This window comes from Atta colombica, unplaced genomic scaffold, assembly GCF_001594045.1.
Source record: "Atta colombica isolate Treedump-2 unplaced genomic scaffold, Acol1.0 scaffold110, whole genome shotgun sequence".
Taxonomy (NCBI): Eukaryota; Metazoa; Arthropoda; class Insecta; order Hymenoptera; family Formicidae; genus Atta; species Atta colombica.
The window spans coordinates 1,311,658-1,325,470 of NW_017259196.1; the positions used below are offsets into that span (position 1 = coordinate 1,311,658).

The 13,813-nt window shown below is 27.4% G+C and overlaps 1 protein-coding gene across 3 annotated transcripts in view; it reads right to left on the reverse strand.

Moving 5' to 3' along the window:
* The window catches only part of LOC108693897 (ATP-binding cassette sub-family G member 1), a 45,092-nt gene that overhangs the window by 3,664 nt on the left and 27,615 nt on the right, over positions 1–13,813 (reverse strand). For all 3 annotated transcript variants that reach the window (XM_018203095.1, XM_018203094.1, XM_018203092.1), the window contains 5 exons: positions 7,094–7,211; positions 3,571–3,760; positions 3,062–3,207; positions 609–847; positions 125–418 (listed from right to left, as the gene is read on the reverse strand). In XM_018203095.1, the coding sequence (XP_018058584.1) occupies positions 125–418; positions 609–847; positions 3,062–3,207; positions 3,571–3,760; positions 7,094–7,211 (987 nt within the window). The remainder of the gene's footprint in view (positions 1–124; positions 419–608; positions 848–3,061; positions 3,208–3,570; positions 3,761–7,093; positions 7,212–13,813) is intronic.

Consider the following 13,813-nt stretch of genomic DNA (forward strand, 5'->3'; position numbering starts at 1 on the left):
TTAATTATAATATATTAATTATAATATATTAATTATTTAATTATATTAATTGAAGTTATTTATAAACAACTGAAAAGAGTCATGTTACAATCATTACCGAAATATACAATTAAAAAAATGTTACCTTGCTTAGCAATGTCATTTGTAGCGTAACCATGAATGAGTTTTCCATTATTAATCTCGTTTTTTTCCTCCGAGAACTTTTCCTGCAAATTACTGATATCATTTTTGTCTTTGATCTTTGTTTTGTCCAAGTTATCGCTGTTCTTCAATATACCCGTCGCAGCAGTGTAATTATTCATTCCCTCTTTCGTCTCGGGGAACGGATGTCCTTCACGTATATCGTATTTGCCGTTGTTTATCGCATTAATTAAATTCTTGATATTATCACCATATTCGCCGCACGATACTTCAATGACTATAAAGCAGACCAGATATCATATATACCATAAATATCATATACCATAAATATTTATGTAAACAAAAATTACTAATTTATTAAAATAAAAAAAACCTTTTATAGAGACTAATTTTTCAAAAGCACATATTTTCTTCTTACTTTATCTTTGTTTTAATATATTAAAATAATCTTATTTAAAAATACTTACTAAACGATGCTGGGTTGTGATAGCTCGGACAATTGAGGCCAATTGTTCTTAGGAAAGGCACCAACTGTGATGTAGAACCTTGATAAACGCATTGACCTTCGGCTAACGTGTAGAGAGCATCGAACATCTCAAAAAGTCTTGCACTAGGCTGATGAATTGTACAAATTATCGTTCTGCCGCCACGTGCCAAAGTTTTCAGCAACGAGATGCATTGAAAACAGGATGAGGAGTCCAAACCGCTGTAAACAACCAAATAAAATCAATCATTATAGTATATAGTATATAGTATACTTATACTTTCTTCTTCATTATATTAGCATATATTTGCATATTTTATGACAGCATTAGAAAATAAAATTGTATTGACATCTTATATAATATTATATGTATATACATCGACGAGATACTATTAAAGATCCTGGGCAAATTTCGGCGGTATAAAAAGGGCCCCAAGGGAGGTAATTGAAGAACGTAACATAAACATTTGGCAAAATTTACATTATTAAATTCATGATTTTTTAGTACATAAATACATATGCGTACTTGTAAAGCTATAATATCCTATATATTACTCCTATATAGAGAAAAATTACAATTTTTTCTCTGCAATTATCATTTCTATTGATAATCAAACTTTGACGAATAATTGAAATCACAATTTTAAAGAAAAATCGAGTATTATTGAGTTCTAAATGCATAAATATGTCTATTAAACTAATAAATCATAAAATTAGTACAATATTAACAGTTTTAATTAATCAATATTTACAAGAATGCGAATTCCGATAAGGATGTCAGTCTTTTTAATAGTATCTCGTCGGTGGTATATATTATATATTCATATAACAAAATAAAAATGAATAGAATTATATATGTTTTATTTTTTTATCCGCGCAATATCCATTATACGTGCTAATGAAGAAGTATATAATTAATTTTTTTTTTCCTCTAACATGATTAACTATGAATCGTTAAGAAAGTAATTTTTTGTATAAAGGAGGATCAAGTTCTCGTATAGACCTTGAAAGAGTTGAAAGGACCGGTCTAATTTACTTTTGTGACGTTTGTCTTTTGCCATAAAGGAAACTGAGATTGAGCGGTTCTTACGAAACCGGTTGAGAAATGAGAAACATTTTGCGTAGAACGTGATATTACACACGTAGACTAGGAAATCGAATTCAAATCTTTTGTATAACATGAATTATTTTCATTAATTTGTGTCATTACACAAACATGACATATCCATTACAAAAATCTAATATTGAAAAACAGTAGTTAATTACTCTAAGTAAAAACACTGTTATTCAGTACTTGAAATAAATAACTGTCTTCTAGTAATAAATTAGCCAATATTAGATTTCTATAAGAGATGAGCTAATTTATCATAAATCATCATATATGATAAATTCGTCAAATGAAATACGTCGCTGTAGATGCAACAATTTCAATATACCGTCTTTCGTCAGTGAAAGTCTTCAACAAGAAAGAAACGTTTAAAAAAATTTAGCATCGTTTACTTTCTCCCGCGTTATGCCCTTTTGTATTTCATTTCGATTGATGTGAGATATTTTTTTTGTGCGATATTTGTATATTTATAATTTGTAATTTATAATTTGTAATCTTTTTATATATTACAGGATTCAAAATGTGGATCAGTTTTCAGAATAATAAGTAGAAGATATTAAAAAAATTAATCTAATAAGTTATTTAATTTTCGGACAGACTTGTGATAGTTCTTAAGATTCAATGTTCGTGTAAACATTTATCATTATATAGTTATATGGAAGATGCAGTCACTTCGTTGCAAATCCGGAACGCGGCCGAATGCTTGTTGTATCGAGAGTTCCTTGAAAGTTGCAAAGAGAAATTCAATGTGAACTATATGACGCAGTTATTAAAATTAAAAAAAAAAATTCATAATCTGATTTCCGTAATCTTATAAAAATATGTGATTTCCTGGTGATATTGGCCATGTTAAGATCGAGATTCGAAAATCAAAGAAATTATCAAGAAAAGATGGAGTTTCTCTCTCATAAGTCTCATTTAGAGAAAGCAAAAGAAATCGTTACTGATGGATTTCTTGTTGACAGATTCAAGATTTATTCAACCAAATTTTTGAATACATTATTTAAGTACTGTACACACTTCCTAGTTCTCTTAAATTCTCTTTAGTTATTGCTCTCATTCTCATTGTGCAAGTTGTGTCATAAAATTCGTCCTTGAATTAAAATTATTGTATACACAGAGAATTAAAATTACGTCACTTATAATAATTTATCAATACATTGTAATTTTTATCACAATATAATGTACATATTCATCTGATTGTGAGTTAATATGTTGGAAATTTGTTCAAAATTAAGTTTTAAATTTATAAAAATATGGTTATAATTAGCCACAAGATTACTGTAGCAATACTGAATTATGTATTTTTCATAAAATTTAAAACTTACCTAGTCGGTTCGTCGAAAAACATTATAGGAGGATTATTCACTAACTCTAGAGCGATGGAGAGCCTTTTCTTTTGACCGCCACTCAGGTTCGAGGTCATAGTACGGCGATGCTCAGACAAGCCGAGAGTTTCAAGTATTTCCTGGATCTGGGCAGAAGGATAAATAAACGTCAATTAATAAATTAATAACACATAAAATTGAATATGTTAAAGATTTGCATTAAATTTTTATTTGTACAATTAAAAAATAATGTTGATAATTAACTGAAATTACACAGATTTTCTCAGATTCTCATGAATAATAAATATTAATAAATAATATTTTTTCTAGCACTGAAGTAGATGAAACAAACACAACGAAATGAATTTTTCTATTTCACTATGTATAATATTATATATGTAATATTTATGCATTTTATATTTATGTACATACGAATAAACAATTAAATTTAATCGTTATTATGCTATGCTTTATCAAAAGGAAAAGATCAAATAAGAGAATTAATTTACCACTTCTTCTTTCTCTGCTTGATTAACATGTGAGCTGAGCTTAAGGTTCGCTGCAACCTTCATAGCTTCCGCTACCGTTAGATTCATATGAAGTTGATTATCTTGCATGATGTAGCAGGAGAGTTTCCTGAAGGCACTGAGGTTTCTTTCCTGGCCATTTATCGTGATGCTGCCTTCTGCACTTGACATCCTGGTAAAAAAATTTCTAATAAATAATTTGACATGGAAAATATACAATTTGCTTGTAATAATTTTGTAGCGTTTTCCCATAAATACATATCGCATCATAGAATTAATAATTTATAGAAGAGAATTTATACACGCGTATTTCTCCCTTCATAATTCTTGTTGTCCGAAAATAGGAGCATCTTTCATCTATTCTTCGTCAAAATATATAATATAATGATCGCTGAAGAGAATTTAAACCGATCATAGATGTTCTTGACCGAAGACAGTCATTAATAACTCATAAATTTCTTTATCGTGTCACATAGAAATTCAATGTTAGATCGCCGTATATCACGAAAAGATTCTCAATCGTAAGATGCGTAAAACGCGATATCTTGCAATGCAATATAGATATGCAGCATCAATTGACTATGAAACCGGTTTGGAAAAGAAGCAAACAAGCATCGAAACAACTTTTACGTAGCAACAAATACATTGTAGGTCATTTATTATTCAAAAGCAAACTGCATCGAACATGCAAACATTATGAAAATACTAAAAAGATAATTACTCTTGAAGCGCGATTATAGACAGCTAAAATTGGATGGATCAGAAATGATTCGTTTATCGATTACATTTATTGTGTCATCATATACGTTTATAACTATCCCTGTATTTTATAGTTATATACATTTTGGACTTTAATTAAATTATAGTAGAATATTTTTTAAAATAGACTGCGACATAAAAACTTAGTAACTGCAAAACAATACATTTAAATTTATATAAAGCAAATATATAAAGCAATTTATTATTGCTTTATATATTGTAAATGACTGTCTCGAAAAGCAATCATACAACATCGTTGTGCTGGGCAATTAGTGACTGGATGCGTATTAACTTCTATAAAGTGTATACTTATCGAAAACCAGTCCGAGCAGTTTAATAGGAAAGTAGTTCTCGCCGAGATATCATGTACAACGTCCTTGTACAATTTAAAGGTAATGATAGCAAAAAAGATATGTCAAGTTGGTTTCCTGCTTGACAAAGTTCTTATACAATCTCTACGCAAAATATAGCGGAGACAGGAACGCGCCTTGACATCATAATAATAACTGCATTTGATTTGTACGCAAATGAAAAGGAATTTTTTTTTGTGTATTTTTTTTATGTATGACGCGAATATGAAGTAGGTGATTTTAAACGATAGTTGTAACATATTGAAAGACGTTTTAAAAGATACTGCATTATTTTTTGAACAAGTCAATTCAGAAATAAATCAATGGAAATTGATTTATTTAAATAAATACATAAATAAATACATGCTGTATTATTCGCGTCATTCCGAGAATTATTATTAATATGTTAAAAAAAGATATACATTACGTCTTAAACAATAAATTAGAAAAAAAATCATGAATTTTTTTACAGCAATTTACATAATTTTTTCTGACAAAAAAACGTCATACTATAAATTACTTCATCAAACAAAACCATTCTAATACAGTTTATTGTAGACAATATTAAAAATCCTTACTTAAGAAAGTCTATATCCCGAATATATTAATTTTTTTAAAGATGTATTATATAGTTATTCTCTCTGCAAAGTGAATTAAAATTGGAAATGTGTTAATATTTATATTACAAATTATATGTATGTGAAAGATGAATGAATAACATTATGTTTTTATTCAACAACATGCTTTTATTATTTACTTATTTTATTTATCATTAAAAATTAAATTATTTTAAACAATAGTGACAAAAATCTCAGTTTTTTAATATAAGTACTTTGAGTACTCAAAATGATTTATGCAAAATTTCATCGTAATGAAGCGATTGTTGTATAAATAAAAAATAAATCAATTTTATTTATTCGCAAAACACCTAATATAATCTGTAATTTTGTCATAATTTTTTCGTTGTTTTGAGAATGTATGTAATATATCCTCAAGTCATTTTAAAATAATGTTTTCAATTTTAGTGTAACACGCAGAGAATTATCATGTAAATATAAACAAATTTACGATATGTGTAGATATTTCTATATGTGTATAATTTTTATTATTAACAACGGAATACTTCTGTTCCGTAGTGTCGTAACAAAACGCGAAGAAAGTGATACCGTGTATCACCAAAGAAAGTGAGACCGGTATGGTGAAGAAAGTGAAATGTTTGGACAAGATTTGAAAAAAAATTGAAAGTGCGTGACGAGGTCATGGAGAGATAACATGATGAAATCGATCTTTTTTATGTAAAGAGACGGCAAGTTTATGATGACGTGGAATAGATTTACGAACATCAGTACTAGAATTTACTTGTAATTTTCAGTCGATTTTCAGTTTGGTTCCCGTCCCTTACTTCACCAACCCGCGCGCAATTTAAATATATTGGTCGGGACGGGACTTAACCTGAAAATCGGCCGAAAGTTGCAAATCAATTCCAGTACTGACGAATATCTAGATATTTAATAACAAAGCACAAACTCCAAAGCTGAGGTAATTATCATAAAGAGAAAGCGATATTCTCTCTAATTTCTCAATGTGTCGCATTTGTTTATTGACATATGAACAATAAGCGTTAGGATTGCTCGCAGGAAATACCTATTGCTACGTTTTAATTAATAAACTGATGATAAATCTTAAAAAAATGCGATTTATAATAACATAAGTAATCAAGTAATCAAGTAATATCGAATAATAATGATTTAATGTGGCAAAAAAGTTTTAATAAAATAAAAAAATGAATTCCTAATAAAATGTATAAAGATCGTACTAGATGATAAATTAAAAGCGATTTTGTACAAGAATAAAATATTTATGATAAAACTTAAAAATAAAAGATTTATGATAAAAGCTTTAATCAAAGTGATTTTTAAGTGATAAAACTAAATTAAAAGTGATTTTTGGAAGCGATCGTTAATTAATTGTTTTTATAAAATTTTTTAGTTTTTTAGATATCTCCCACAATTTTTCTTTTAATAATCTTTTCACTAATACACAATTACTAACAATATAAGGGAATAATTAAAACGTGACAATCGTGAATACTCACATGAATCATGAAGCATAATCAATAAATGACTGTTTAACAATAAAGAAAATGAAATGAACAAAATGACATTTTATCTGCTACTACTGCTTATTTGTATCTATGGGAATATATGTATAAATTTTAATCTAATAATATGTTTCGAGCTAATATAATAATAACAAGATGACAAGTGTGCTTATTTTAGCGATTAATATGCGCAAAGTTATATTTTATTTAAAACGCACGCCTTTCTTATTTAGCGTCACTTTAGCGCGCCTTTACATTATTATTTCATTGGCAATAATTATATGTGGAAGCTCACTTGTATCCGGTGAGAATATTTAAGAGCGTTGACTTTCCAGCGCCTGAAGGGCCCATAATAGCCGTTAGCTCGCTGGAGCGCAATCTGCCGCTGACGGATTTGAGGATTGTTTTCGAATCTGAAATAAAAAAATCGAACTTTTAGATTCGTGAAAATTAAAAATAAACATTTAATTTAAGAATAAATCTTAATGTTTCCTATTTATCAACATACACTGTTAAAAATAAAATGTTAATTTTAACTTAATAAAGACGTGTAGTGGACTTTTCGAGATATGCAAAAATATTAAAATTAACATTTTATTTTTGACAGTGTAATAGTTCCAATAAACAAGTAAAAGTATTTTCTGTTTACGCAAGAATTAAAAAAAAAATGAAATAATTATGTTATGACAAAAATCATTATATTACGACAAAGTTAAAGAGGATGTCAAAACCTCGGATCCTAATTTAAAAAAAAAAATTTTTTATATTACCAAATATTATTAATACCATCACGTCATTCATCAATAAACTTACTGTTATAACTGATTATATAGGTGCTTTAATAAACACCTATAATTAATTTTTTCATTAGAGTAGACAGAAAGGCAGATTAAATATAACTTCCTTCCAAAATGTAATGTATAAAATAAATTGCAATGATTGTAACGCGTCATATGTGGGACAAACAAAGAGATAACTTGGCACTAGAATTAATAAATATAGAAATAATATCAAATATGAGTCTAGATATCTGTCTAGTAATCGTTTGTAATCATACGACATATCTTACAACATAATATATCATTCATTTGATTGGGAAAATTTTAGATTCTGAGAATAATTATTATAAGAGAAGAATCTCAGAAATGTTATATATTAAAGAACAAACAGAGGAAATTAACTTGCAAAAAGACACACAGAAAAGTTGAACGAATCATATTTCATTCTATTAGAGTTCATTCGGAACAATAATAAATAGACAATAATAAATAGATATTTGGATGTCATTTGGTCTATTCTATAAAAAGTTTTTACATTCGAATCTGAGACACATTTCACGTTTATATTCTGGCATTCATGTTAATCTTATAATTTATCTATTCTTTTTTACAAAATTGACTTTAACATTTAATTATGAACAGATTAATTCTCATGCTGAATTCTTAAAATCTTGTTATTAATTTTCACTGAACAATGACGATTAATGACTTTAATTTTACCTCGACATAGCGCGATACTGGACATTATAATTATTTTTGAAAAGTCAAGTACATTTTTATCACAATCTTTGAGATGACATCAATAATTTATCGATTTTGTAAGTTCTATTCATTTCGTTTCATCTACACATTGACAACAAGGCATTTTGAAATGATTCACCAATTTTAGTAATGTAAGACCAATTTTAGTATGTAAGGCTAATTTATATATACTTTTGGTAATATATATATATATATAAAAAATTGTTTTCATTTAATTTTTTCAATAATTTTTTAGTATAACTGAAGAAGGACTGGTGATCCCAAAACGTATTTTAAATTTATGTTCGATTAAATATTAATTCAAATTGTCAATCATTTTTGGCTCAATCATTGACCTTTGGTCTGTTTTCAGTTCCTGCACTAAACTAGATCTTTCTTCTCGTTTTCGACAAATATCAAAGATATATCTATCTCACTTTAAATTTTAAAAGTGTACACTAGTTCAGTCACAGAAAACAGACCTCTTGTTTAGTATTTCTTTGTTTTTATATTAATACGAGCGTTCACATATTTTTATGAAATAATTATTATTTAACAAATGTTTTTAATGAAAATGCGTAATACAACTCAGTGAAGAACAAAGTTAGAGGATATTCATTTCGAGGTTTATTCATTTTTTGAATAGGAGAGACTGGGGGCTAATAGACTCATTTTTCAGTTTCGAATTTTTACAGACAGAAATTAAGAGACTTATCGAAAAAATGAATTCTATACCAGTTACTGTATACATTTAATTACTTAATAATATTTTAATAATAAAGGGAAACTGATAAATAATATGAAAAAAATGCATTTTTCTAATGCATTCCATCTGATTCAACTAGCCCCAGGACCGGGGTAATTTGACTACGGTTATTATAAAATAAAGATTAATGTATTATTTTAAATTATATCTTTGGCTACATATTAATAAAACTTTTATAAAAATATATTTTAAACACAATATTCGCTTCGCAGGGCAAAACAATGTTTTTTTTTTTTTGCAAAATTTGTTCATTTCGTGCACGTCGAGTCTAATTTTCGAGATTGGACATGAGGGAATTAAACTTATAACATTTATCACTGAGGAAAAATCTCTTTAAAGGAATAAAATTTTGAGTAAGTACTATAAGAGTTGTCACTAAATGAATCATACAGTTCCATGCTGTGATTAGTCTACTATCCCCATCGTTCAGTTTTTAAAAACATTAAAAATACACGATACAAAGATATATAAACAAAAAAAATCTGTTGAATTTTATTAAGAACTACACTATCTATTGGTCTTTATTAAGAATTACATTTACTATCTAAGTAGAAATCAATCATATCTCAGACAATCATATACAATTGTAAAAACAAAAACTTTAAGAATAAAAATATTTACTTAGATGTACGATTTTTTAAAATTGTGGCATAACTTCTATTATAGATGTATTCACAACAAGATGTTAGCAGAGATTGAGTGACAGTCGCTGTTGCGTGCTCAGACACGTTTACGCGTATCTCACGTTTTTTGTTCTGTAGCCTCGATTATTCTACTTACCCCTATATAGTCTGACCTCAGTCTTCCCTATATTTATTCATGGATTAAGATACAGAAAAAATAAATTTATGACATGCACGTATTTACAATAGCAGATAATTAAGGGATAATATTCACAATCTTATTTTAAGAAATGTCTTAAATAATGTCTTAAGACGCTGATACAGCCTTCTGATTAGTTTACGACATCTTAAGATTATGCTTAAGATAATCTCAATATAAGAATCAACTATAAATACTGGCCTATATGTATTAGGCCCATTTCTATCAACGCAGATTAACTTTAATTTCGGTTCAACTTACTCTTTGTCTTTTTCTAGTTCTAAAGAGTAGAAGAATAAGTTGAACTGAGATTAAAATTAATCTACATTGATGGAAATGGGCATTAGTGATATTCTTGACAAGAATTGATGAATTAATCAGAATTCAATATTTTTTTTGTATGATCGTCAGTCAATCATTGATCGTTGTACCGAGATGGCACAAGTTAATCTCTGCTTTTTATGCGAAATCGACAATTAATATATATCTCGGAGATATCGAACAAAGAGAACAGATTAAAGTCCAAGACAAATACCCTCGTACATTGTATTCGTATATAATTAATGTTAATGTGATTCATATGTAGTTGCAAGGCCTTTAATGATGAGTCGATCCGCTACAATGTAAAAAGCTAAATCATTGTGTTATTTCCAGCTTAATTGAAGTGTCAATCGTTCAGCGATTTATATAATATATATAATAAGAGAAATTAAGCAATAAAAAAACGATAAAAATTAATAACAATTAAATGAATATATGTACAATCTATATATTTTTATTCATACTTAATTATATAAAGATTCGGCTTGGCATCATAATTTCTATGTATTATTTTCTTCGCATATTTAGCATTATGCAAATCAATGTGCATATTTTATTTTACATTTTATCTGTTTGCAATCTATCTGATTAAACAGATAATATATAGAACAGGTACTGTATATTAATAAAATGCATCAATTTTAATTTTAAATCTTATTATTAATCATGGCAGAAAAAATTCAAATACGTTTTCAAACAAATATTTTTCTCTTATTGTGTCAGACGCAAGTTTTGTTTGTGCCAATAATATAAAATCATTACAATATTCTTGAAATGTGGGAATTCCGTTTCAATTTCAGAAAAGTTCTTTTAATATTTTTATAGTTAATTTACTTATTATTTTACTTATTTAAAGAAACACATTTTTGAAACACGTTTTTTATTAAAGAAAAATAAAATTATGAATTATTCTTCAACGCGAAGCATGTAATTTTTTAGTTCAGTATCCAGGAAGAGTTTTTTATTTCAGCGATGATAATATGATGATATACTGATAAACACAAAATTTATGAAGCGACAGGAAAAAATATTTACTATATAAATAAAATCTATCAATTTGACTCAATGCAATGTAAGAAACGAAAAGATTGTTTTATCAGTCGAATGTCATGTAATTTGACCTCCCGATTTTATACTTTCTCGATTTTATATTCTTATTTCAAGATTATAAGTAAAGAAATATTGGATTGTCCAGAAAGTTCGTGCCGACTAACCTATATAATTTAATAAATGTATACTAAAATTTAAATCTTCTGCCTTTCAATTTTCCTTCAACATCGGCACGAACTTTTCGAACAACCCAATAGATAATAGTCTAAATAGCGCTTTAACAATCGCAGCTTCCTCTAAATAGAAACACTTGATTTAAAGTTAAGCTACTTTTGCTATGCGTCTGTTCCAAGGAAAAAGCAACGAGAACGAGCTAATGTATTGTTGACCGCAAAACTTTGCATATTGTTTCTCACGTTGCGGCCTGCATAATCAGTGAAACAATAGACTATACGATGTCCGGAAAAACATGATTCTCTTAAAACGCAATTCTCTGTTCTTCGATTTTAAAACTTTAACACATTTAATAGATACTATAAAGGTAAAATAAAATATGTAAAATATATAAATATATAAAAAAATATACAAATTTTAGCTAAATATATAGAAAATAAAAGTCGGATATTTTTTAACTATTATAATATACATTACTAAAAGTTAATTTTACAGGTACTGAAGAGTTATTTAAAGATCATTTTATCTGAGATCTCCAAAAGCGTAACAAAAAATGTTTTATTCATTAATCATTTTTAATTACTATTACAGAAAAACAGTTAAAAAACAGTTTTACTGAAATTAAAAAATTCAAGTACTGATCAGAAGAAAATAATTTGATAAAAATAATTATGGAGAACACTCAAATTGATGTCAAAATATTTTGCTACATTGTTTATCATATATGTATTGAGTTTCATACATTATTTTAATGATTTGACAAAATTATTTTTATATCTGTATCAAGCTAAATTTTTAGATGCTTCAATAAAATCATTCCTTTCACAAGGAAAAATATACTGTTTATTTTCATTTATTTAGCTTGATACTCCGGATAAATTATTTCGTATGAAAATAACAGAAATATTCTTATCGCTTAAAAACATTCTACGCGTTGTTTTTCCATCGTATGTACGCAAAGTATTGTAGCAATTTAACATTCTCTGAAGAAGATAACTGCCACTATTGTCACGTATGTCATTCATATCTTTTATCTGGCCATTCTGGTAGTTCTCTATACGTGCACAAATATTTGAGAATCGAATGTGAAAGTGCATAAAATTATAATGACATAGTAAAATGTTATTTTAATTTCAAAGCGAACTGCTTTCGATCCGTTTTTAAGTACGAATACATAAGTTTGTTTTCTATAGCGGAACATTTTTAGAACTTGAAGTGAGAATACAAGTGAGTATGTTTAATATTTGAAAAAGAGAAAGAGAATGGTGAAGTGCAACTTAGTAGAAAACAAATCATATACCAAGACAATGCCCGAGAATTCTTGGACGCAGATTAAGCGACAAAAGCAAACCATATGTAAATCTCTGAATGTCAAACGCAAACAGTTTTGGATTTTTTTACAATAAATAGCGTACGAATTTATTATGAATATTATATTATCGATGAAATGTCTCGAGGGGAGACATATAACCACTTAATGTAATCGTGGGAATTCTCGAAATCATTGTAAAATTCATATGAAATCTCTGTATAATCCGATAATTACATATGTAACCACGAGAAATCGGTATAAAATAGTAATTGGAGAAAATGGTATAATATTAAAATCTTATATTTTATCAAATATAGACTTCATATATAGTGAAAAAAATTATTTGTAATCAGATGAAATCATATGAAATCAAATAAAATCATATAATCAGTGGGACAATATTTCAGCTAGTAGTTTCTCCCTCGAATGTCTTTCTTATCGATATTGCTTCTTTTGAGCGACCATTTATTACACAGAAAGAACGATTTCGCTGAAGTATCTAAAAATTTAGCTAGATATAGATCTGAAAACATATAATTGTTTTCAGATCTATATCTAACTAAATTTTTATTGAGCCATTACAATAATTATGTAGAAAATATACATGAGCAATATTACACGTACAATGAACAATATTACACAAAATTTTAACAATTTAGCAGCTTAATATACCTATATTCGCCACAATTAATTTGATTGTTCAATAAAATTATTTTTTAATTATTTAGTTGAATTTTTAGATACTTTACTTTTTTTTAGTAAAATCCTTTTTTCCGTGTTCATTATTACATTTATCGCGTATATATCTGAAAATTCTTATAAATCCGATTTATCTACCATTGGGACAAGATACTATTTATTTTTTTAGATTAAATAAAAAACGAATATACAAAACTTTATCTTTTATTAATTACATTATTTATTATTTTGGAATGTAGTTTTTTTACCAGATATAGGCATTGTTGCTGTTGCTAAGAATTCCGCTACATTTCTCTTTGCATATATATATATATACATATATACATACATATATATATATATATATACATA